This window comes from Mus musculus, chromosome 2, assembly GCF_000001635.26.
Source record: "Mus musculus strain C57BL/6J chromosome 2, GRCm38.p6 C57BL/6J".
In the NCBI taxonomy this organism is placed as follows: domain Eukaryota; kingdom Metazoa; phylum Chordata; class Mammalia; order Rodentia; family Muridae; genus Mus; species Mus musculus.
In genome coordinates, this window is record NC_000068.7 from 57,319,049 (window position 1) to 57,341,087 (window position 22,039).

Consider the following 22,039-nt stretch of genomic DNA (forward strand, 5'->3'; position numbering starts at 1 on the left):
TTGTTTGGAGCTTACCATAGCATCTCTGTATGCTCCAATTTTTGTAAAATAGAACAAAGCAAAGCATTTATGTATTGTGTATGCACGTATGCCATGGTGGCATAAGGAGGACGAGAGGGCAGTTTGCAGGAATCAGGAATCAGTGAAGACTCCTGCCATGAGGGTTCTGGGATGGAATTCAGGTCAGAGTCTGTTGACACACACCTCTTTATGAGATTAGCCATTTTTGGAAGTAGCTGCTTCTCCAAGGAAGAACTGTGTGGGGCTGCTCTCTAGGGCCTGGATGTCTATTGTTGCTGATTGGTTCCTATTTTTTGGTCTTTCAATAGAAAGAATTGGGAATAGTTTTGTTTTTAGAGATATTCCCTTGCTATTCTGTCTATGCTGGCTCCTACTTGTGTCTTCTGAGTGCTGGGACTATTTTAGTCATGTGTCACAAGGCCTGGCTTACAAAAATAATGTAACGGTTATTTTTTTAAGATTATAATATAATTACATCAGTTATCCCTTCTCCCTCCAAAATGTCTCATATACACCTCCTTGTTACTTTTTTCAAGTCATGACCACTTTATTTCATTAATTGTTGTTAAGTGTGTGTATAGTCTGTCTCATGTTATTTATATACATGTTTTCAGGGCTGACCACTTGGTATTGGATAACCAGTTGTTGTTCTTTTCCTTGGGGAAGACGATTTCTTCTGCTTTCAGCATTCCTTAGTTGCCTGTAGTTCTTTGTGTGAGGCGGATGAGCTTTCCCTATATGTGTTAGCATGTCCACTGGTGGCATCCTTGTTCAGGAAGTCATGAATAGACAGTCATGTTGGTAAAACTTCATGGTTGTTGTTACTGACATTTCTAGGAGATACAATCTGACAGTAAACTCCTTGGTCCTCAGGCTCTGACAGTCTTTCTGCTCCCTCTTTCTTCCTCAGTGGTCTCTGAGCCTTAGGTGCTGGAATTGTATGGTAGATGTATCCATCTACTGGGACTTGTGTAATGGTCTCTGCTGCAAAGAGAACTTTCTTAGAAGTGTGACAACTACACTTATTTGTGGGTCAGATGATTAATGGCAAATATCTAGAGTATAGAGTTCATGCTGGTAGTAAAGTGGGAGCTGTAAATTTTTCTCCAAGATTCATGACTTCATTAACCTTGGATGGTTGGCAAGTTTTCCAGCAGCAGGCATGGTGTTCCTTTGGTTGAGTGTCTCCTAAGTCCAAATAGAGAGGGGTTGGTTATTGCCAATATAGTTGTGTCATTCCTACAGGCTTAGGGATATCTTCTGACCCAGCACATTTTTGAGCAGAGAAGAAACATATGGTATGTTCTTAGATAAATTGCAACTGTAGAAGTCATGTTTGTAGCTTTTATTTCATCTAATCAGTCATAGTTCCAAGGAAGTATTATTGAACACAGTTTAATTTTATTTTCAATTTTATTACTGTCATTAGGGTATACGTCAGTGGATATATGTAAACATTCTCATTTAAAAGATATTTCACATAGTTTTGGACACTGTGGTTATGTTGCCAAGTGAATAACAAATTCATTTTATTTTGCTTTAGACCATTATGGATACGTCTTCTTAAAGCTACATAAAATTACACACACACACACACACACACACACACACACACACACACACACACACAATGAACTTAGGACTTAAAGCTAGAGACCAGACTTATTCAAGCTGGGACCAGACTTTCTTATTTTTCTTTTCCTCTTAAAGGTAATTGTGTGTGTGTGTGTGTGTGTGTGTTTATGCACATGTGGAGGCCAGAGGAGACTCAGGTGTTCTATTGCTGTCTGCCTAATTTATCTGAGACAGGCTCTCTCTCTTCCCTGGCCTAGGTGGGTGGCCGTGATTCTCCTGTAGGCCCGCCACTGTGTTGAAGTAACAGTTACTCACGTTCAGTCCTGCTGTTTTAACTTGAGTGCAACTCAGGTTTTATACAGAAAACGCTCTTATCCACAAGCAACCTCCCTAAGCTCCTAATAATTATTTGTGTCTTTGAATCTTAATATATCCAACCATTATGAATGATAGAGGAAGATACTGTTCGCCGACCTCTAGCCTCTGTATTCAAATTCATAGACGACTGTACTCACACAAGCAAGTACACACAATCAAACCCCACACAATAATCATGTTAATTCTTTGACTAAAGTGTATACAATGCTATATAAGGATCAGTGAACCTTGCAGTCGAGTTGTTTTTCACTTGGTGAATGGAAAGTGAATCTTGCCTCATTTCTTTGGATGCCATAAAAAATGGCTCATCCACCAGTTTTTATATGTATTGAAAACGTGAAATTATTCTGTGAGTCTGCCATGGTATTATCATCATTATGTAAAATATCCTCTGATTTGTGTAAATTTGCTAAAACCCAGTTCATATCATATTCTTGTACTGAATGCCAATCTCCTTAGTCAGACTCAATGCTCATGTTAATTATAGTCTTTTAAATAGATGGGCTGTACTTATATTAATACATAAAATTATATACTTCTTGGAAAAATCTCATTTTCATATGGATCATATAATAGCGCATTTAAAAAATTTTAGAGATGAAGCTAATTAATTGTAGTATGAGGTTAAGATTTTAAGGTTCGGGGGCTTTCTTCTTTTGTTTTAGAGACCATGAGGAAAATGCACGGTCAGGTTTAGGCCATGCTCAGAGCGTGGCATTTTGAAACTTAATGTAAATTTCCAACTGTGTTCATCTCAGAAATATTCCTTTAGAAATAACAGTTCAGGGCACACTTAGTAAGAAGGGAAGACAGAAAGACTTGACATTAAAATTTGAAGACAGGAATAGCAGATAAAAGTTTGTAATGATTGGTCATCAGGAACCTGTGAGGATTGGCCATTTAGGAACTGTTTTTTAACTTCATTGTACAGTTTAATGCCTACTTACTTATTGGTGAGATTGGTAGGTGTTCAGGTTCTGACCACTCTTAATGTTAGTACCAGCAGCCTTTGTAGGCAATCCATTAGTTTGTTATGGAAATGCGTAGAAAAGGCAGAAAATGGGTCAGGGACCAAACAGTTTTGGAGTCCTGCAGATGGTGAATAGCAGCTGTCCTAGAGGAACAGAAAACCTGGCTAGCAATATGCATTTGGCCTTCAAAGAAAGAACAATAGTAAAAGTTTTAGTTTAATTAATGATTAAAAAAAAAAGTAGAAAACCAAAATCCAAAAACAAAAAGCCAAACCAAAACAAAACAGAAAAAAAAAAAAAAACCACAACCCTACATTGTAGTCTTAATTACCCCTCTACTAGAAAGCTGTGGAAGGGTAGCAGAATGTGTGTGTGTGTGTGTGTGTGGGGGGGGGGGGGGGAACAATGAGGTGGCTCCATTGGTAAAGTCTCTTGCCACCAAAGATAGCTTAACTGAGTTGGATCTCTGGAACTCAGATGAAGGCAGAGGAGAGAACTGGCTCCACAGAGCTGTACTCTGACCCACGTGCTCAAAATGTGGCATGCATCTGCTACCCCACAATACGAATAATAATGAATAAAACTTTTCTTTTTAAAAGGTAAACTATTAAAGTCACCTAGTCTCTGTGGCTATGAATAACACAACATATGCTCTAGGGTTGGCATGATAATTTCAACACTGTCTGTAATGCTTACTCGGACCGTAATTTACAAGTTAATATACTTGTAGGTCACTGATATATCACTTGCTTGTAAAAATTCATCCTTGTTCACTAAGCAAGGATGTACACACACAGACATGATAGTTATAGGAAATATGTATGTCTTCTATGTAAAGCAAGATCAATATTCTTTTAAACGTTTTGCTGCTGTATTTTTTCTTATCATACTTTTGTTTAAAATGTACATCTTTATGATCTTTAAATATAAAAAGAAAAAAGTGAATTTCTTCTCAATTACGTCAAATTTTAAAATAGCAGAAGACATCACTTTTTTTGCAAAAGCTGAGTATAGCCAGGCAGTGGTGGCTCACTCCTTGAATCCCAGCATTTGTAAGGCAGAGACAGGATCTCTTTGAGTTCGAGGCCAGCCTGGTCTACAGAGTGAGTCTAGGACAGCCAGGGCTACACGGAGAAACCCCGTCTCTTTAAAAAAAAAAAAAGATAAGTATAAACATTATTAGCATAAGCAGAATGAAACACATATACAATTTAGAGTAATATTTAAAGTAATATAAATACCTACTTGCAATTAAACACCTCACTCACTAAAGTCTAATTATTTTAATTTGCTGCATTTGCTTTTAATTTAACCTTGGCCCTGTTTGCTTCCTACCCCACCCAAATGTGAACAGAATTAATTCACCCCATACATTTTAATTTAAACTTATCGTTTTCCCCTTTGTTACTATAGTTCTCAGTTCCATTAGTATGTAGCCACACCCAGGTTGTAGCTGAGGCTTCCCCAGGGGTCATCTGTGAGGGGACCTTTCTCCTTCTCAACTGTTCCTCTGCCCTCTTTGAGGAAGGCCCTCTCAATATGTTCATTCTCTGCTATAGATTTGAGACTGTGTGCATATGGTAATGCTCTTTGAATTCTGGCATGTTCATTATTTTTATAAACACTAAACCTAAATTTTTGGGACATGGGATATGGGGTGGGCTTGTGATTCTAGTAGACCCTACTTGAGATTATTCACTCATTTAGGATTTCCCCTGAACAGTACCTTCCCACAAACTACACGAGATCAATCTGGAAATTCTGGGTACTACCAACAGCAACAACAACAAAAAATCCACTGAGTGGTAAAGAAAAGGCTTGGGAAAGAAGTGACTGCTATTGGTGTCTGACCTGTGTTTGGTAAGGGACTCATATACTGTCTAGGAACTCACAGGGTCAGATGTTAGAAATAACTCGTGTTTCATAAAGCTGCAGTGCTTTGCATCAGGAAGAGAATCAGAAAAGCCTCTGGACGTTGTTGTCCCATACTTTCAAACTGATACTTAACCTTCTGTAGACGGGAGAGCTCAAGGATTAAAGGAAGGGCTATGAGGGAGTATGAGGTGAGGAGTGGGCCTCTCCTGCACTCGAGGGTGGAACCTCTCTCACATTGCTTTCAGGTTTCTTTCTGTCCAGAGTAGAACGGGCATCTTCTAGGAAACTCAGTATCATCAAACCCCAAAGAGTACGTTGTGTGATTGTGCTGTTCTCCGTGTTCAACATTTAGTTCATCCGATAAAGTGAAGTCATGCAAAGCGGAGCGTGTTCTCCTCCTGTGGTATTGCATGCATTGGGTGAGCTCTAGAGAAATGTTGGCTGCCTTCGGAACAGCATTTGACTTTCAGTCTCCTGTTTCTGGGCTAATGAGCAGCCTGTGCCTCGGCGCGTCGCCCCTTTGTGTATTAAGGAATCTGGCCCTATCATCCCTTCCTATCGCTGCCTTTCAGAAGTGGATGAGAAGTCTAGAGACAGAGCAGCTCAACTGCATGGGACTGTCACGGAACTCATAGGGTTTCTGGGAAGTTGATTCAATATTGACATGTGGTTATGAATCCATATTTTTCTCTCGTCTTCTTTATATCTTATCATTGATACATCTACGGGAATTCCACAGCAAGTATCAATACTATATTTCCTTTCTTTAAACATTTATAAAGACCTTGCAAAAGAAAAAAAAAATCACATACCAAAAAATAACCAGATTCAGGCTATAAATGTCTGGAAGAATTTCTGTACAGTTAGTATAGCCATTATCAATACCTTCTAAAGATTTTTGTTTAATTCTTTTGTTTAATTCTGCGCTCTGTTCTTCAATATTGGATTGATTTTATTGGTTTGTGAATATTGGGATGACTATTTAGATTTAGAATATTAGCTTGTAATACTGTGCAGTTCTTTTTTTTTCCCTAGGAATGATAAATTCTTTTTTTATATATGACTATCAATTTTGTTTACTTTTGGTGGTACTGGAATCAAATTCAAAGTTAGGCAAGTGATCTAGTAACTGTGTGATGCTCCTAGCTCTCAATTTTACTTAGTTTTAATATATTTAGTTATATTATTTCTATTTAGTAGTTGCATATCACATCTCTATCAGCTGGATAGTATAATAGATGGTGAGCCAAATTAGAAAATGCTTCATAGTCTCTAAAGACAAAAAGAAGCCATAAAGAAAGCGTATGAGCTAACTACAGCAGCACCTAGATATGCCACACTAGGTGTGGTAGGTCTAGAAAAGTTCATTAAGTGTGCAATAGTTTGCTAAATTTTCAGAAAGTATGATCAAATTAGTTGACCACACCAAGTCAAGGTAGTTGGGAAGGATGTGAAAAGGAACATGTTGACCAGTGGTGTGAAAGCTCAGGCCATCTAGGAGGCAGCCATGTGGAACCTCAGAAGGTGCAAAGCAGAGAGTAGCACAGAGGGCCTGCACCATGGAGACGCATATATTCCATTCGAATTGTATTGGCCATGGGGATACTGTGAGTGAAAACATTGTTTGGCAGAGATAGAGCAAACAGGTTTGGGGGATGAATGTCTTTGAAGAGATTAGTGCTGCTCTGAAGGAGCCCTAGATTAGAAAGAGAACTGAAGAGAATGGGGTACACTTCCGTTGCTTCCCTTCACCACCCGCCACCCACCTCCCTCCCCCACCCCATGCCCACTCTCTGGTTTTTCTTATGTTACTGGTAGCTGTCTTTGTGGTTTGCTTCAATTTTATGTCTACCTTTTCTGCTCTCTTGTTAAAGCTGCAGTATGAGGATGTATGAATAAAGTAACTTCAAGTGTTCCTAAGTTTTGTTTTAAGAATATTCTAGATCTTTAAAACTTCAATAATGTAGTCTTAAGGGAAAAAAAAACCCTATGATTGCCCAACTGGTTTATGTCAGCATTTTGGAAAGAACAGTAGTCTTTAGAGCTGTATTAGTGATATAAACCCCCCTGGAGAGTGAAGAATGCCCGGTGCATGCTAATTTTGTACTTATCCAGGTGGAAGAAGGGAGGAATAGCCAAAGCTATAGATAGAACAAAGGCATGTCAGTTGCAACCTGGTCGTAGTTTGGGCTCAGCTCTCTTCACCAATCCCGAATAGTGACACTGGTAGTTTCCGGTGAAATAAAATTTATTTATTTTTAACCTGTATCATATTAAGATCTAACTTTGACAAATTGCATTTTGATTTATAGTCTGTGCTTTTGGCTTGTGCTTTAATGGCATTAGCCAACTCTAGACACATACTGAATTCATTATGTACCTTATGTATGTAAGTAGTAATACTTCCTTTTAATGAACATACGGTCACATCAAAGCGCTGTCGAGAGTGTTTTACAAAGGCATCTTTGTGCAGTGCTCCTCAGAAGTTTGGAGACGTGTGTTAAGTCGAAGAGTAATATGCTTTATTTTATGTTGCATTTTTAATGGTGTAATATATTATAATTTTGCTCGCTCTTTAAGGTGAATAGTCTAGTGTCGTCTGCTTGAGTCTTGATTTTTAGACTTAGGTTTTTAATTAGAATTCAACATTTTGACATATAAATTTTATTTATGACCAGATGAATTAAGAATTCATAAAGTAAGTCAACTTTAAATCTGTAAACTGAGATATGTTGCTGAGAAAAATTAGATAAGGCACTCTTTTTATATTGCCTATAGGTGATAAGAAATTCATAGAATCTATGTATGCAGCCATTTGGGGTAGTACTAAGTCTTAGCAATGTCAGCTAACAAGGCTCCACTCCTCTTTTTCTAAACATCAATTTCATCTTTATTTATATGTATGTATGTATGTGTCTGATTGTATGCCTGGTGTGTGTGTGCGTGTGTGTGTGTGTGTGTGTGTGTGTGTGTGTGTGTGTGTGTGTGTGTGTGTGTGTGTGTGTTGTGTGTTTACAGAAGCAGAAGAAGACATCAGGTTCACTGGAGTTTGATGGCCTTCCAGGTAGTTTTGAGCCATCTGATATGGGTACTGGGAACCAAATTTGGATCCTCTGAAAGAGTAGCCAGCTCTCTTGACTATGAAACCATCTTTCTAGTTCCATAAACAAGGGTCCTGAAAATGTGCATAACATTTGAAGACAGAGCTTTCCAGGCAGGTTGGAAAAGTTAGAGTATTGACTCATCAGATAGGTTTAATGTCCCTCTGTGTTCTGAGCCCTTGCCCGTGATGTAGATTTGAGTGATTGTAAGGCACACCAGATAATCCTTTTAATTGTTGAGAAACCAGACTCAGGAGAAAGACGAGGCAGGATGTTCAGACTCTAGGCAAATGAGCTTGGACAGGCATCTAGTCCATAGGAATATGGTGGGCATCCATATAGAGTTCCAGTCCACTGGAAAATGGAGGGCACCTTTGGGAATGTGGAGGGAATAGATGGGGGGAGATGTATATTTGTTTAGGGTGTACTGTATCTGTAGGAACCACTAGACCCCAGTGGTCTGAAGGCAGACAATGGTGTGTGGGCATATGATAGCTTTAGGCAGGTGGGGGCTCCTTATAAACCACCAGCTTTGGTGAAGGTTGACTGTGGAACTGCATGGGGCCTGGCCTGAGGTTGAAGGCTACCAAGAGTGACAGACAGCAGGGCAAGGGCACCTTGACTGTCCTAGGAACTAATAAGATGCTTTCATAATAGCCCAGAGCGACCTTGGGCAAGAAGCCCTACACACAGAAACAGAATTTGATTCCTTTTACTATTTTCATTATAAATTAAAGTGAAAACATTGGTAATGGCTGTATGACCCACCTTTGTATTTAAGAGTTGAGAGTGCAAGTAATGAGTATATTTTTCTTTTTTTAAAATTGTAGTGTTTAGAAGTGTAAGATGCTAGCTTTAGAGTAATTTTTAAATATTCTTATATATTCTTACAGTCTTATTACATGGACATGACTACTTCATAGATAAAGGGGACATTTTTGACGTTCCCTGAAACTCTTTATGTTAGTTTTTTGACAGAGCTATTTGGAGTAGTTTTGTTATGTTCCCCCCCCCGCCCCCCCCACACCCCCGATTTTTCTTCTTGAGACAAGGTTCTGCTAGGTACCCTCCACTAGTTTCTGTCTTCTCAGCTTCCAGGAACTAGGGCTATAGGCTAGTGCCTCCATTTTTATCAAGAGCTATTTATGCTATTGTTTTATTGTAATTTATGTAATAATTTCTCTGAAATGAATCAACAGCTTATTTATTGAATGATTTCATTTGTAACCTCACATAATTATTGAGTGTAAATTCCAAGCTGTAGAATATCGGAAATGCCTTTCTTCCGTCTAGGGGAGATATTGATTATATATGTAGCTATTTCCTTCCTCCTGCTATCCCAAAGGGGGAAGTTTTGTATTACATGTTTATATTATTTTCATCAACACATTTATGTTAATACATGGTTATGGTGTGTGGCACATTATTAGGTATATAAAGTTGCAATATTGATACCCTTTCCTTGTTAACTATGTTGTACATAATCACCATATTGTTTTTTGTCTGAAAGACAATTCAGATATTCTGCTCTCAGCAGGCGATGAAGTTAAGCTGAATTTTACAATATTTCCACCTTGCTGGTTTTTCCTGAGTATGACTATTGGTGACCAGGCTGTGGTAAGCTGATTGGAATTAGGACAACTCAGTCTTTGTAAATTGATTACTTTTACTAAACCAAACAAACAAGAAACAGAACCTTAGCATCTCTCTGCTTGCCAGGCAGGCATCATGGCCCTTGCCAGAGATAAGCTCCCGAGGTAGTGCAGGGCACAGAGTCTCCCCCCATTCATTCTCCTGAGAAACTGAACATCTCACAAAGTCTTGTGCTGTTCAAATAGAAAGTTCAGAGAACAAACCCATGATAATAATCAATATACGATTGGATATTTTCAGTAAAAATTCAGATAGAGTGTGGGGTATAGCTTAGTTTTTGTTTTTTTGTTTTTTGTTTTTGGTTTTTTTTTTCCCTTCCTGACCTTCACAAAGGCCTGGGTTCATCCTAGCACCCCATTAAGCTGGTTGGTGGCAAACCTCTATCATCCTAGCATTCGGGAGGTGGAGTCACAATGTTTTCCATTTGAACATTATGTACAACAAGAGATAAGATCAATTTAATACAAGGCAAAGTTTCTTGACTGTGGTAGTTTCATACTTACAATTTTTCCCTGTAATTTGAATTTGGCCATTTCAGAGGCTTCAGTAGATGGTTAGAGAAATTGTTCTAGGCAGTAACTTACAGATTCAACTAAGAAATAGTCTAAGGAAGGGTCCGAGCCTGGTTGTGGGTAGGGTCCCGACCAGGCGTGGCCAGTTTTCATGTCTGCTCTCCCTGGCGGATGTCAGCTCCTGGTAAACAGGTTTTCAGATAATCTGGACCCCCAGCGCTGGTCCTAATGATTTGATAACAGCTTGATAAGGGGCGGGATCTTTTGTGATTAGAGAGAGGAGTCTGATAAGAAACCTTCTCTGGGACAAAACAGATAAAGGTTCTCCGAAGGCTTCTTGCTGTTTGAATTCCCCGGCTGGTCCTCAGTGCGGGATTCTCTGTGTTTGTTATGTAGGTCACACTCCACTCCGAGTCAGTCATCCCTGGGGCTGGCGGCTCCTGCACTTTGTTAAACCTGTTAAAATGTACTCAGACAAATGGAGAGGTTGGGCCTGTGTAAGTGGAGAGGCTCCTTTGTGTTGGCCTGGCCCATGAGGAAAGGTAGCTTAGTCACATAAAGTTGTTAATTTTGTAGTTGGCTTATGTTAAATCCAAAAGTAAAAACTTAAACAAATAAGTAGGTCTGGGAGATGCCAGGAAAATCTTCTCGGCCTGCCCTGTGGTAGGTGTGCGGTGCTAAGCAGTCAAGGCACAGCGCAGGGCGTGCTCAGTTTAGTGATGTGCAGAGAAGAAAAATAAATATTTCGTTCCCTCCCTAGCTTTCCCCTCCTCCCCCTTCCTCCTCTTCTTCCTCTCCCTCCTTTTGGAATATTTGATATAGAGTCTCTCTGTGTAGCCCTGGCTGTCTTAGAACCAGGCTGGCTTTAAACTCACAGAGACCTACCTGTCTCTGCCACCTGAGTGCAGGGATTAAAGGTGTGTGTGTGCCAGCACTAGCCCCTCTTCTTGTTCCTGACTCTTATTACTTTGTAGCCCAGACTGGCTTTGGATCTCTCATTTTCCTGCATCAGTGTCTGAAATGCTGGGATTGCAGCTTTGACCCACTATAGTTGGCAAGGGAAAGAGCTTCTCTTTTCTCTTCCTTTTCTTTTCTTTTCTTTTCTTTTCTTTTCTTTTCTTTTCTTTTCTTTTCTTTTCTTTTCTTTTCTTTTCTTTTCCTTTCCTTTCTTTTTTTCTTTCCCTTCTTCTTCTTCTTCTTCTTCTTCTTCTTCTTCTTCTTCTTCTTCTTCTTCTTCTTCTTCTTCTTCTTCTTCTTCTTCCTTTTCCTTTTCCTTTTCCTTTTCCTTTTCCTTTTCCTTTTCCTTTTCCTTTTCCTTTTCCTTTTCCTTTTCCTTTTCCTTTTCCTTTTCCTTTTCCTTTTCCTTTTCCTTTTCCTTTCCTCTCCTCTCCTTTCCTTTCCTTTCCTTTCCTTTCCTTTCTCTTCTTTACTTTTTCTTTTTTGAGACAAGGTTTCTCTGTATAGCCTTGGCTGTCCTGGAACTCATTCTGTAGACCAGGCTGGCCTCTGATTTTGAGTGCTGGGATGAAAGGCATGAGCCACCACTGCCTGGCAGGGAAAAGATTTTACTTAGGAAGATTCTTTAGTGGCAACAGAAAGATTGGGAAGGCAAAAGGCCTAGCTTGAAAATAATGAACCAAAAATGATTTGAAAAAACCCTTTCCGTCTCTCCACTGCTGCAAGTTAACAGGTGACTGCCTAAGCTGCTGGCCTCTCTGCTGCTGTTGCAGTTAGAAACGGGACAGTGCTGTCACCACCCTTACACTGCCTTTTTTTTTTTTTTTAATTTATTTTTTAAGTCTCTAGCACTGGAGAGAGGAAGGACTGTGGCTGGGGAGGAAGCAAGACTAGAGGCTGACCCTTCTTTTGTGTGAAGGGACCCTCTTAGCAAGGCTAATGTATGAGACGGGGAAGTAGGTAGACATTAGGAAGCCAGGCAGGAAACCACAGCCAGGTCCAGGCTACTGTTTGCTGTTTAAGGGACTGTAATTTGGCTTTACCATATTTTTCCTAGGTTATTACGTTTTATAGCTAGTGTTGGTTTCCTCTGTAAAAAGCAGCAAAATTTCCTCTTTTTGGTTTCATTTTTAAGAGAAAATGAAGAGAGCCCTGGATAGAGATTTGATAAGTTTAGGAGCAATATAATGTTATGTCAGTATCGTTTTCCAAGATCCATTCATTTTCCAAATCCATTCTTTTGACTTCCTATTTATAAAGAAAAAAAAGTCTGCTTGTCAGTCCGAGTGGAAGGAAAGCAAAGACAAAGGGAAGTGAAATTCAGGGATTTAGAAACAGGTTGTCACCACACGTTTGAGGGAGAGAACGTTTGCCAGACCGATGACCAGTAAACTGCTATTCTCCATCACGTGGGTCCCGGGGACTGAACTCAGGCCACCAGGCTTGGTGGCAAACGCTTCAACCTGCTGAAACATTTAGAATTGGAAAATATTCACTATGTTTAAAAAAAACATTGTGACAATAACCATAACTTTTTTGAGACTGCATTTCACTGTGTAGCACTGGCTGTTGATGTACATCTGAAAGGACCATTAAGAAACTCTTCCCTCCCCCCTCTCTCTCATGTGTGTTTCACATGTACACGTGTACAGGTGCTGGTGACTTTGGGTGTCTTCCTCCATCTCTCTCTAACTTATGTATGAAGCAGGGTCCCTTACTTGAACAAAGAGTTCTAGTTGAGCTAGTTAGTTCCATGAACCCCCCCCCCACACACACACACCCACCGCCATCCCCCCTCCACCGCCGCATACACTGGTACTATGATACTAAGACCACTAAGTATTTTACACGGGTGCTGGGAATCTGGACCTCATGGTTACACAGCAAGTACTTTACCCACCAAGTCTTCTCTCCTGCCCCCATTTCTCTCTTCTGATAAATTAGATGATAGTGGTAGCTCTAATCATGCCTTTGGTGAGTTTATAATCCAAGAAGGTAAATCAGGAACCCACGAGTGTTGCACAAGGAGCTTAGGGCATACCTTTTACTGTAAATGGAGATTCTGGTGAGATTCCTATGTTTACACCCAGAAAGGAAGGAAGTCCTTAATTGTGCTGTTACACTTGAGTCTCCTTTGTCTTGGGTCTTCAACTTGACTGTGGACTGAAGGACTTCTTTCTCTTTCTCCTGCCTTTCTCTCTTGCCTCATCTCTGCTTGTGTAGCTGAGAGAAGAGACTGTCAGATGCAGTGAGTTCAGGACTTGGTCTGTGGAGACCAGCCTTGACACCAAACACACATTCTCTGAGAAAGAAACTTTGCAAATCTTCTCCAAACTTAGGAGAAAAGAGCTGATACATCTAGAGCATTAGTCTTGGTGGCATTTTAGAAAACTTCAGGGGAAAGGGAGAGTGCTATAGGACATCATGGACATTGGGAGCATGTGACTGTCACAAATATGTGAACTTTACTCCAGTAGCCCAAAATCCAGGGCGGCTGGATCAATCTGACCTTTTTGATTTCTGTTTCCACCCATGATACTTTGGTATACAGCACAGAGGTAGTAGCTGTTTAATCAATATGCACAAAAGGAATGAATTTAAAAATTATTCAGCTAAATTTTTTTTGGGGGGGGCACAATTCTGTGTTGCCTACAGACTTGCTCAACGAAGATAGATCTTCTCCGTCAGAAGTAGGCCTTCCAATCCAAGAGGACTTATCAATGAGTTTAGTTCATTTTGCAAATCACGAAGAGCAAATCTGCGCTGTTAGGCCTCACACCTGTACAGTTTATGATATTGTTTGTATATGCTTGGCCCAGGGAGTGGCACTATTAGGAGATGTGGCTTTGTTGGAGTAGGTGTGTCATTGTGGGTGTGGGCTTAAGACCCTCATCCTAGTTGCTTGGAAGTTAGTATTCTGTTAGCAGCCGTCAGATGAAGATATAGAATGCTCAGTTATGCCTACACTGTGCCTGCCTGAACATGGTTCCTGCCTTGGTGATAATGGACTGTACCTCCGAACCTGTAAGCCAGCCCCAATTAGATGTTGTCCTTATAAGAGTTGCCTTGGTCATGGTATCTGTTCACAGCAGTAAAACCCTAACTGGGACAGTTTATTTAACAGTCTCTTGTCTTTTGACTCCCCCGACTTCAATTAATTTTTGTCACATGGGCCTTTTTACTTTGGGTCTTCTAAGGAGTAGTAAGAGGAAAGAAGGAAGAAAGACAAAAAATGACTCTTGGCTTGTGCTAGAGGGAATGCATTGTCCTCGAGTAGGCAGGCACAGGGAGTGTTCATTGTAAACTAATGTATAGAACATTTTGTACGAAAATAGCTAATGAATACCCAAAGCATTCTGTTGTTTGCATTTTAAATGAAGCTTCATTTTTGTTACTCTAGTTAGACTCCTAAGTGTCTGAGAAGTAGAAAACTCACTCCTCATTAGATTCATTTAAAACTTTTTTCAAGAGAGGGAAAGTCCTGGGGGTATAGAAACTTCGCTTGTTTCAGTGTGTCATGTTGAGGCATCTGACAGTGTTTCCTTTACAGGAGGCCAAAGACCACAGATCCACCCTGATTGCTAATTATTCAGATTGTAAATAGCTTGTTCCAGAACTTAGGGCGAGACAAAAGAAACACGGAGGAACAAAAGGCCTAGGATAATGAAAAAGATACTGGGAAGAGAAAGGCCAGGCGAAATTGTGATGCGGGTCACATCCTGTGCCTGCATTTAATTGTACCTTTGTATTAAATAATAAAAATGATTACATGTTCGGTGCTAACAGGTGTCCCTTCTTGAGAACTATAGTATGGATAAGTGACAGCAAATTACTCCAATTCATCAACTTAGAATATTATGCCTTTGATTTTCTCTACATTAGAAGACTATATTCTATATTAGAAGACTTTTTTTTTTTTTCCTGGAAAAATGTACATCAACCCAGGATGATTTTTTTAAAAAAACAAACAAACAAAACAAAACTCAATTCTTGGTAGCTTGTATAAAATATAGATGAGTACTTTACAGTCTCAGTAAAAGAAAAGTCATTTTGTGGGCACTACCTAACATATTTGAGATACTAGATCTGTATTTCTGGCATTTTGTGTTTCTGTTTAAGCTTTGGTTATCACTGTAAGTTAGCAGTTATGGACCGTCATAAGCAGTCTTTCTTAATTGCTTTTTAGAAGAAAGATTTACTTATATTATATATTTCACGGTTTGTCTGCATGCCTGTATATCATGGTTGCACTGTCTGTGGAGGCCAAAAGAGGACATAAGGTCCCCTGGCACCGGAGGTACACATGGATTCTGGGACCTGAACCCAGAGGACACACTCTTAGCCACTGAGCTGCCTCCCCGGCCCTTCCTTAATTGCTTTAATTGCTTAAGGCTTATTGTTCATGCATTGGCATTTGTCTGGGGTAGGCTGGACGACTCTCTGGCTGTCCTGTTTGTGAGGTAGGTGTTGACTGAGTGATAGCCAGCAGGTACAGCCTGGGCTGTGATGCTGGGAGCACTCCACACTTGCATCTTCCCCTGGGCCCTGCTCACCTGAGGGTGTCCTCATAGCGTTGGCAGAGAGGAGGGGCAGAGGTCCTTTGAAGCCCCACTTGGTTACTAGCACTCCACTGACCAATTAATTTCCCGTTGTGGAGTCCAGAGTAAGAGAGAGAAGGGGTTAATGAAGACTTAGGACAAAGGCTACAGGAATGGGATAAGAGCGAGACAATATTTGTAGTGGATTACACAGATGCACAAGTGAAATATAAATGAAATTTCTAGTCCAGGGGGAAAGGATGATTTCTGGTTTTTGTTGTTGTTGTTGTTTGTAGGTTTGTTTGTTTTGCTAATTTCCTTGCTGAAGCACCTGGTTGGGGTAGGGGGAATGAGAGAGAGAGAGAGAGAGAGAGAGAGAGAGAGAGAGAAAGAGAGAGAGAGCGCGCCATTATGTTGCTTTGGCTGGCCTGGAACACTTTATATAGACCTTGCTGTCCTCATAGAGGTTCACCTGCCTCTCTCTCCTATGTACAGGGATTAAAGGAATGTGTAGTGATGCCTGGCTTGTCTGTTTTTTTACTGTACATTTATACAAAGTATGGGAAGCAATACCTGGAGAGGCACAGGTACACCACAGGAACTGGGTAATTTCAGAAGAACTCATCCTTTCTGTAAAGGACAGTGTACACACACACACACACACACACACACACACACACACACACACGAGCTGAGTAATTTTAGAAGTAGTCAGTTTCTCTGTAAAGAACACTATGCACATACGCACGCATGCATACACTGCCTTATCCACATTCCTCCACCCAGGTGAGTGAGACCCTGAAAAGTTGCAGCACAGTGCTCTCAATCCCAGCATCACCGCGGTGTGTCCTGTATCTCGCTCGCTCTGCATCATTCCCTCCGTGGTTCCCGACCCAACCAGCCCTGCCCTACATCGCACGCACTTTCAGAAAGTGTGATTTTGGAAATCGTGTGCTGTCAGAAGTCCCCAAGAAGCGGTTCTCATTTCCACTTTTGCTTTTCCGCCGTGCTCGTCACACGTACTTGAAGCAGAAGTTAAGAATCTCCACACTGTCACGTACACATACCTATTTTGCTCAGTTTACTGCACTCTTCCCCCTCAGAATGGGAAGTTTTAAATGTAATGGCTACATCAAATTAGCTTGACTTTTGTAGATTAGCCCAACTGGAAAGGGAAAGCTGCTACAGGTCACCGTGACACCAGAAGCCTGAGACAATGAAGCATTCCGCGAGGATTTTGTTGGAAATGGGGCTAAGGCTTTAGAAGAACATATTCTTTCTGGCAGGCATCCGATCCCCTCTGCTCATCAAAATGATTGTGTCAGACTCAGGTCAGGGCATAGAGGATGGGAGGAAATTCTCTCAGTTGCAAACTGGCTGTTTGGTGATGAAATCATGGCTGGTGTTATTTTAATAAATTGTTGTTCTTAAAAGTTAGACTTTCTGGACTACTAGTAGAGAGAAGTTAGGCACGTCTGTTTATGCATGGGTCTTTACATAACCAAAGACCATTTAAAAGTGTCCTGTGCTAAGGAACTGCAGGGCATCCTCACAGCTTCACAAACTTTAACCAGCTCCTTAACGACCTTTTTACTTTTTCTTATTGGTCTCTTCTTCATATTCTTTATACATTGAATAATTTTCCTTCCTTCCCCCTCTGATTCCCTCCTCCCTCCCTCTCCCCGTATTTGTTCTTTAACGTAGATGCCAGACTTAGAGAATAGTATTTGTAGAGTGTTTGTGTAAGGCCTGTCTCTTAGATGGTACATTCCAAAATGCACATACTCACATGTGTTTCTGTTAGAAGACTTCTCACTCTTCTTGGTCAAGGCCATTAGAAGATACAATCTCTACCCCAGCAACTGTGTTCTTTTTGGTGGATGCATCTTATACTCTGTGTTTGGACAGTTCTCCTCCACCACCACCCCGCCCCCGCCCCCGCCCCCTTCTGTGATTCTGTGCTGTGGTTGTAAGCTTAGTGTGTGCACATATGTAAGATTTCAAGTGCAAATGAGATCAGAGCAGGAGACAGATTTGTGCACTTGCTGCCTGGACCCTTGTGTGCCTTACCCCAGGTAATGCTGATGAGTGAAACAGAGCTGCCGCGTGGTTCTGAGGAAATGGGTTGGAGTGAGCAGGGCAATTGGATGGGCATTTGAGGCCATCCTATCCTGGACTCATGACTGGCAGCTTTGTCAAAAAGTCCTTTTTTATCTAGAAATAAAATTACAAGACACAGAAATAGTTTCAAAATGTCAAGAAACAGAATGGGGCCATTTAGATGAAAAAATGAAAATGTATCACACCTCAGGAAGTGCTCTCCGAGGGCACCCGTGTCCCAGGGCAGAGGGCAAGTTGAAGTGAATCAAGGTGGGGTTTTGCTCGGAATGCAGAGAGGAAAGTTGTGAAGGAGGTGCCTGGGCAGAGTATTTCTGGGAGGAGACAGGAACCACTGGGCTCAGACAGGAGTTAAATGCTTTGGTTTTCAGCTTTTGGGAGCTATGAGCCACTGTGTGTGCTTCTCCACAGAGCAGGAACTACATGTGGGGTACTTCTTAGGTTGGTCTGTCTGTCTGTCTGTCTATTTATTTAGACAGTCTCTTTGTAGTTCTGGCTGTTCTGGAACTCACTGTGTAGACCAGGCTGTCCTCAAAAGTCCCAGAGATCTACCTGCCTCTACTGCCTGCTGAGTGCTGGGGTTAAAGGTGTAGGTAGGTCACATGACCAGCACTCTTGTCACCTCTTTTCCCCGGAGAGACAGCAACTCTAGAGTGTCGTTCCATTTCATCTCTTGGGCTGTGTGTATTCATCCAGCCTTGTGCAGTGTGTTCTGGTTTTAAAGAACTTCCTCCACTCTTGAAAGTTGGCTTCTTGGAGTTGGCTGTCTTAAGCCACTTTAGGGTCACGCTGCGTTGAATCTGCCCCCCACCTCCTTGTATTTTATATTCTTGATTTTTTTCTGATACAGTATTTTAAGGGAAGTAAATGGCCCCGCTCTGGATAAAAAACAATAAACATTTTGCCCATCTGGCTTTAGTAGTCACCCTCTTCTTACAGTGAGCTCGTAGACTTAGGAGGAGAGTTGCTTCCAGCCTGGCATTCTTCAGGCAGTTTTCGAATAAGCTGTTTGTGGGGAGGGGCCGCAGGGTCTCCAGTCATCGATTCTCTCTTTATAACTTTGCCCTTTTCCCTGGAACATCTGACTTGTTCAGGGCTCCCAGACTGAATCACAAGGAAGAAACTTTACATAAACCATTTATACTACGAGTTTGGTATGCTGGAGGCATCAATCAACAACAATATCCATTAGATTCATCCCTGTATCAGTAGTATCTTGATAGAACTGATCCCGATGTGTGGGAATTTGAACTCTGCTTCAATACATCTAGCCCTGGATAATTAATTATTCAGGGCACAGAGAACCCGGACCTGCAATGTAGAGTAATTCTCCCTGGTCAGCGTTAACTGCGCTGGCAATAATAAATAGGAAAAGCCTCCAGTGATGCCAGTATTTTAAAGTGATTAATCATCTCTTCCCCCTTCTCCTCCCCCTAGTTTTCTTTAACTAGGATTTTTCAGCAATAAATCTCTAACAACACAGGTAGGGATTGTTCTGTAATTAAATTTTGCCCTGCTTAATTTCTTACCTTTTATGTGCTATTAAAAAAAATGTTACATTTTAAGGAGCCCTGATCAAAATTCCAACCATATGAAATCCTTTTATGGAATTCTGAGATTCTGGAAGATGAAAGTCTTGGTTTTGAAGACAAGATAGGCATGCACTCATAAAAAATTGTTCAACACCACCAGTTGGGGTGTCAGATATTCCAAGGTTTTGCATTGCCTCGCTTCCTAGTTTATGGTTTTTGTCTCTATTGGAAAAAGTCTGACATATACATATGTTCCCACATAAAGAGAATAATGACTTATTTGAGAAATAAGTTTAAAACTTTGGGATAATTGATGTCAGCTCTGCAGGAAAGCAACAATCCCATCATTTTTCTCCTACACAAAACGCCCTTGCTGAAGAAGCAGGTAAGTGTCGCCCGAGGATGACCACATATTTCCAGATGGTACCCCGTAGCGCTGCCCAGCCATCACACAGATCCCAGGTGACAGGGACAGATGTGACATATTTGTTGTGACACACTTCTGTACCACCCGTCCGTGGCTCGAGGTGACTCCTGTCCCTCCCTTCATGCTTCTCTCTGCTTCAGGACAACACAACGATGCACGGATGAACCTCGCCATCGCCCTCACTGCTGCCAGGTACGGGGCTGCCACGGCCAATTACATGGAGGTGGTGAGCTTGCTCAAGAAGACAGACCCTGAAACCGGCAAAGAGCGAGTGAGCGGTGCGCGGTGCAAGGATGTGCTCACAGGTATGCCGGGGTCCACCAGGGAGGCATTTCCTAGCATTTTGCCATGCTTGTATAATGACCGAATGAGGATTTGTCTGTCACCCTTCTTTCAGTGAAAGGCAGACTTCAGTCATCTTAATTATATTCCTTACAGTCAACAATGCCTGGCTTAACATGAAAATGTTCCCTTGTGGGACTTGCCAATTTTCCCCCTTTGTGTTAAATAGTAACACTAATGATAAGGATAATAATAAATGCCCACAGAACTCTCACAGCTGTGAAGGCCTTTCATTCCCCTCACCGAAACATGTGATTAATAAAATTAAATCAATGTGCCAAGTCTCCGAGCATCACTTAGGTGACACAGGCAGAGCTTTTGAGTCAATCACGTATAACTCAATAAGATTTCCAGGCTTGGCACAGCCCTATGGCTAGGTAGGCACTTGGAAAACTGCATCGTTTCCTGAACAAAAGCAAGGCTTGCGAGATATATTTTCCCACCGTAATGTGGCTAAACATTTGGGTATTTTTTTTTTCCTAGCTGACAAAAATGTAATTAACTTAGTGTATGCGTTTACATGTGTGCGTGCACGCACTCACACCTGCACGCCATAGCTTGAATTTGGAAGTCAAAGGACAACGGGGAGTCAATTCTCTCCTTTCCACCCTGTAGACTCTCAGGATCAAACTCAGGTTTTCAGACTTGATGTCAAGTATCTTAATTCTCTGAGCTAGCCAGCCCTTTTCTTTCATTCCCTCCCTCTTTCCCTCCTTCCCTCCCTACCTTCTTGACCCCAGGGCCTTTTGAACATTAGGTGGGAGTTCTCATCCCCAGTGGAAGATACCTCAGCCTCCTGATCACAGCACTTTGTAAATAGACTGAGAACCACAATGAAAAAGTGGTTTGGGTAAATTTTCTGAAAAGGGAGCCTTTCCTTTGGCTGTTCCTGTCACTTAGTGTGGTACGCACTATATAGACTTCACCATAGGTTAAGTTAACAGATGAACTAATAATCAGCTCCGGTGAGCGCAGAACAAACCAAGTATGTAATCAATGCTGCTTTTCTTCACAGGGCAGGAATTTGACGTGAGAGCCAAATGCGTTATCAATGCCTCCGGCCCTTTCACAGACTCCGTGCGCAAAATGGATGATAAAAACGTTGTTCCCATCTGCCAGCCCAGTGCCGGGGTCCATATTGTGATGCCCGGATACTACAGGTAACAGCACCCTGTCTTGACATCCATTACCAGAGAAACTGGCTCCCAGGGGATTACATACTGAATATCTTCTATGACATCCCCCTTTTAAAAAGTGTTTTATTTAAATTTTGTGGTTTACTTAAATTTTTTTTCATTGTGCATACTTCTTGTCCTACGGACACTTCCTCATAAGCTTCTTTGTCCAGGAGCATATCCCTCCCATGTCCCCTGGCTTTCTCTTTTTTCTCCTTCCCAGCCCACTAGTCCCGTTTGGCTTCTTCCATATCATATATGCATACATGATATACTTACATGATTTTAGAGATCTATATAAAATAAAATCTAGGAGACACAATTGAGAGAAAATACATCACTTGTCGTCCTCTTGGGACTGAGGTAACTGGGGTGGTATGATTCCTTCTAGTCACATCCTTCTTTCCGTAATCAGCATGACTTCTTCATGATTAAAGAAATTCCATTGTGTGCATATACCACTTTTGCTGTACCCATTCCCCTGTCGTTGGGACCCCTGGGTTCGTTTTGTAGCTGAACTGTTGAGAGCAATATGGCAGTGACATTGATGCAATGGTGTCTGTCACGTTTGGCGTCGCATCCTTTGGTGCATTCCCAGGTGAGGCATAGCTAGGGTTTCTGTTTGAGCTCCTCCCACCCCTCAGAACCTCCATGCTGATTTCCATAGTGGCTGGACTAGTTTATACTGCTCCAAATAGTGGAAGGGGCTCCCTGTAGCCCACATGCTTGCCAGCATTTATCGTTACTCGCTCTCTCAATAACTGCCATTCTGAATGATGGTTAGTGAGAGGAAATACTTTTTCACACATTCATTGGCTATTTTGAAAACTTTGTTTCATTGGCCTAATCTACTTATTGCTTGGC

At 41.3% G+C, this 22,039-nt stretch overlaps 1 protein-coding gene across 2 annotated transcripts in view; it reads left to right on the plus strand.

Annotated features, from left to right (window-relative positions):
* Gpd2 (glycerol phosphate dehydrogenase 2, mitochondrial) overlaps positions 1 to 22,039 on the plus strand; it is a 133,042-nt gene that overhangs the window by 81,371 nt on the left and 29,632 nt on the right. For both annotated transcript variants that reach the window (NM_001145820.1, NM_010274.3), the window contains exons 7-8: positions 19,799 to 19,963; positions 21,016 to 21,160. In NM_001145820.1, the coding sequence (NP_001139292.1) occupies positions 19,799 to 19,963; positions 21,016 to 21,160 (310 nt within the window). The remainder of the gene's footprint in view (positions 1 to 19,798; positions 19,964 to 21,015; positions 21,161 to 22,039) is intronic.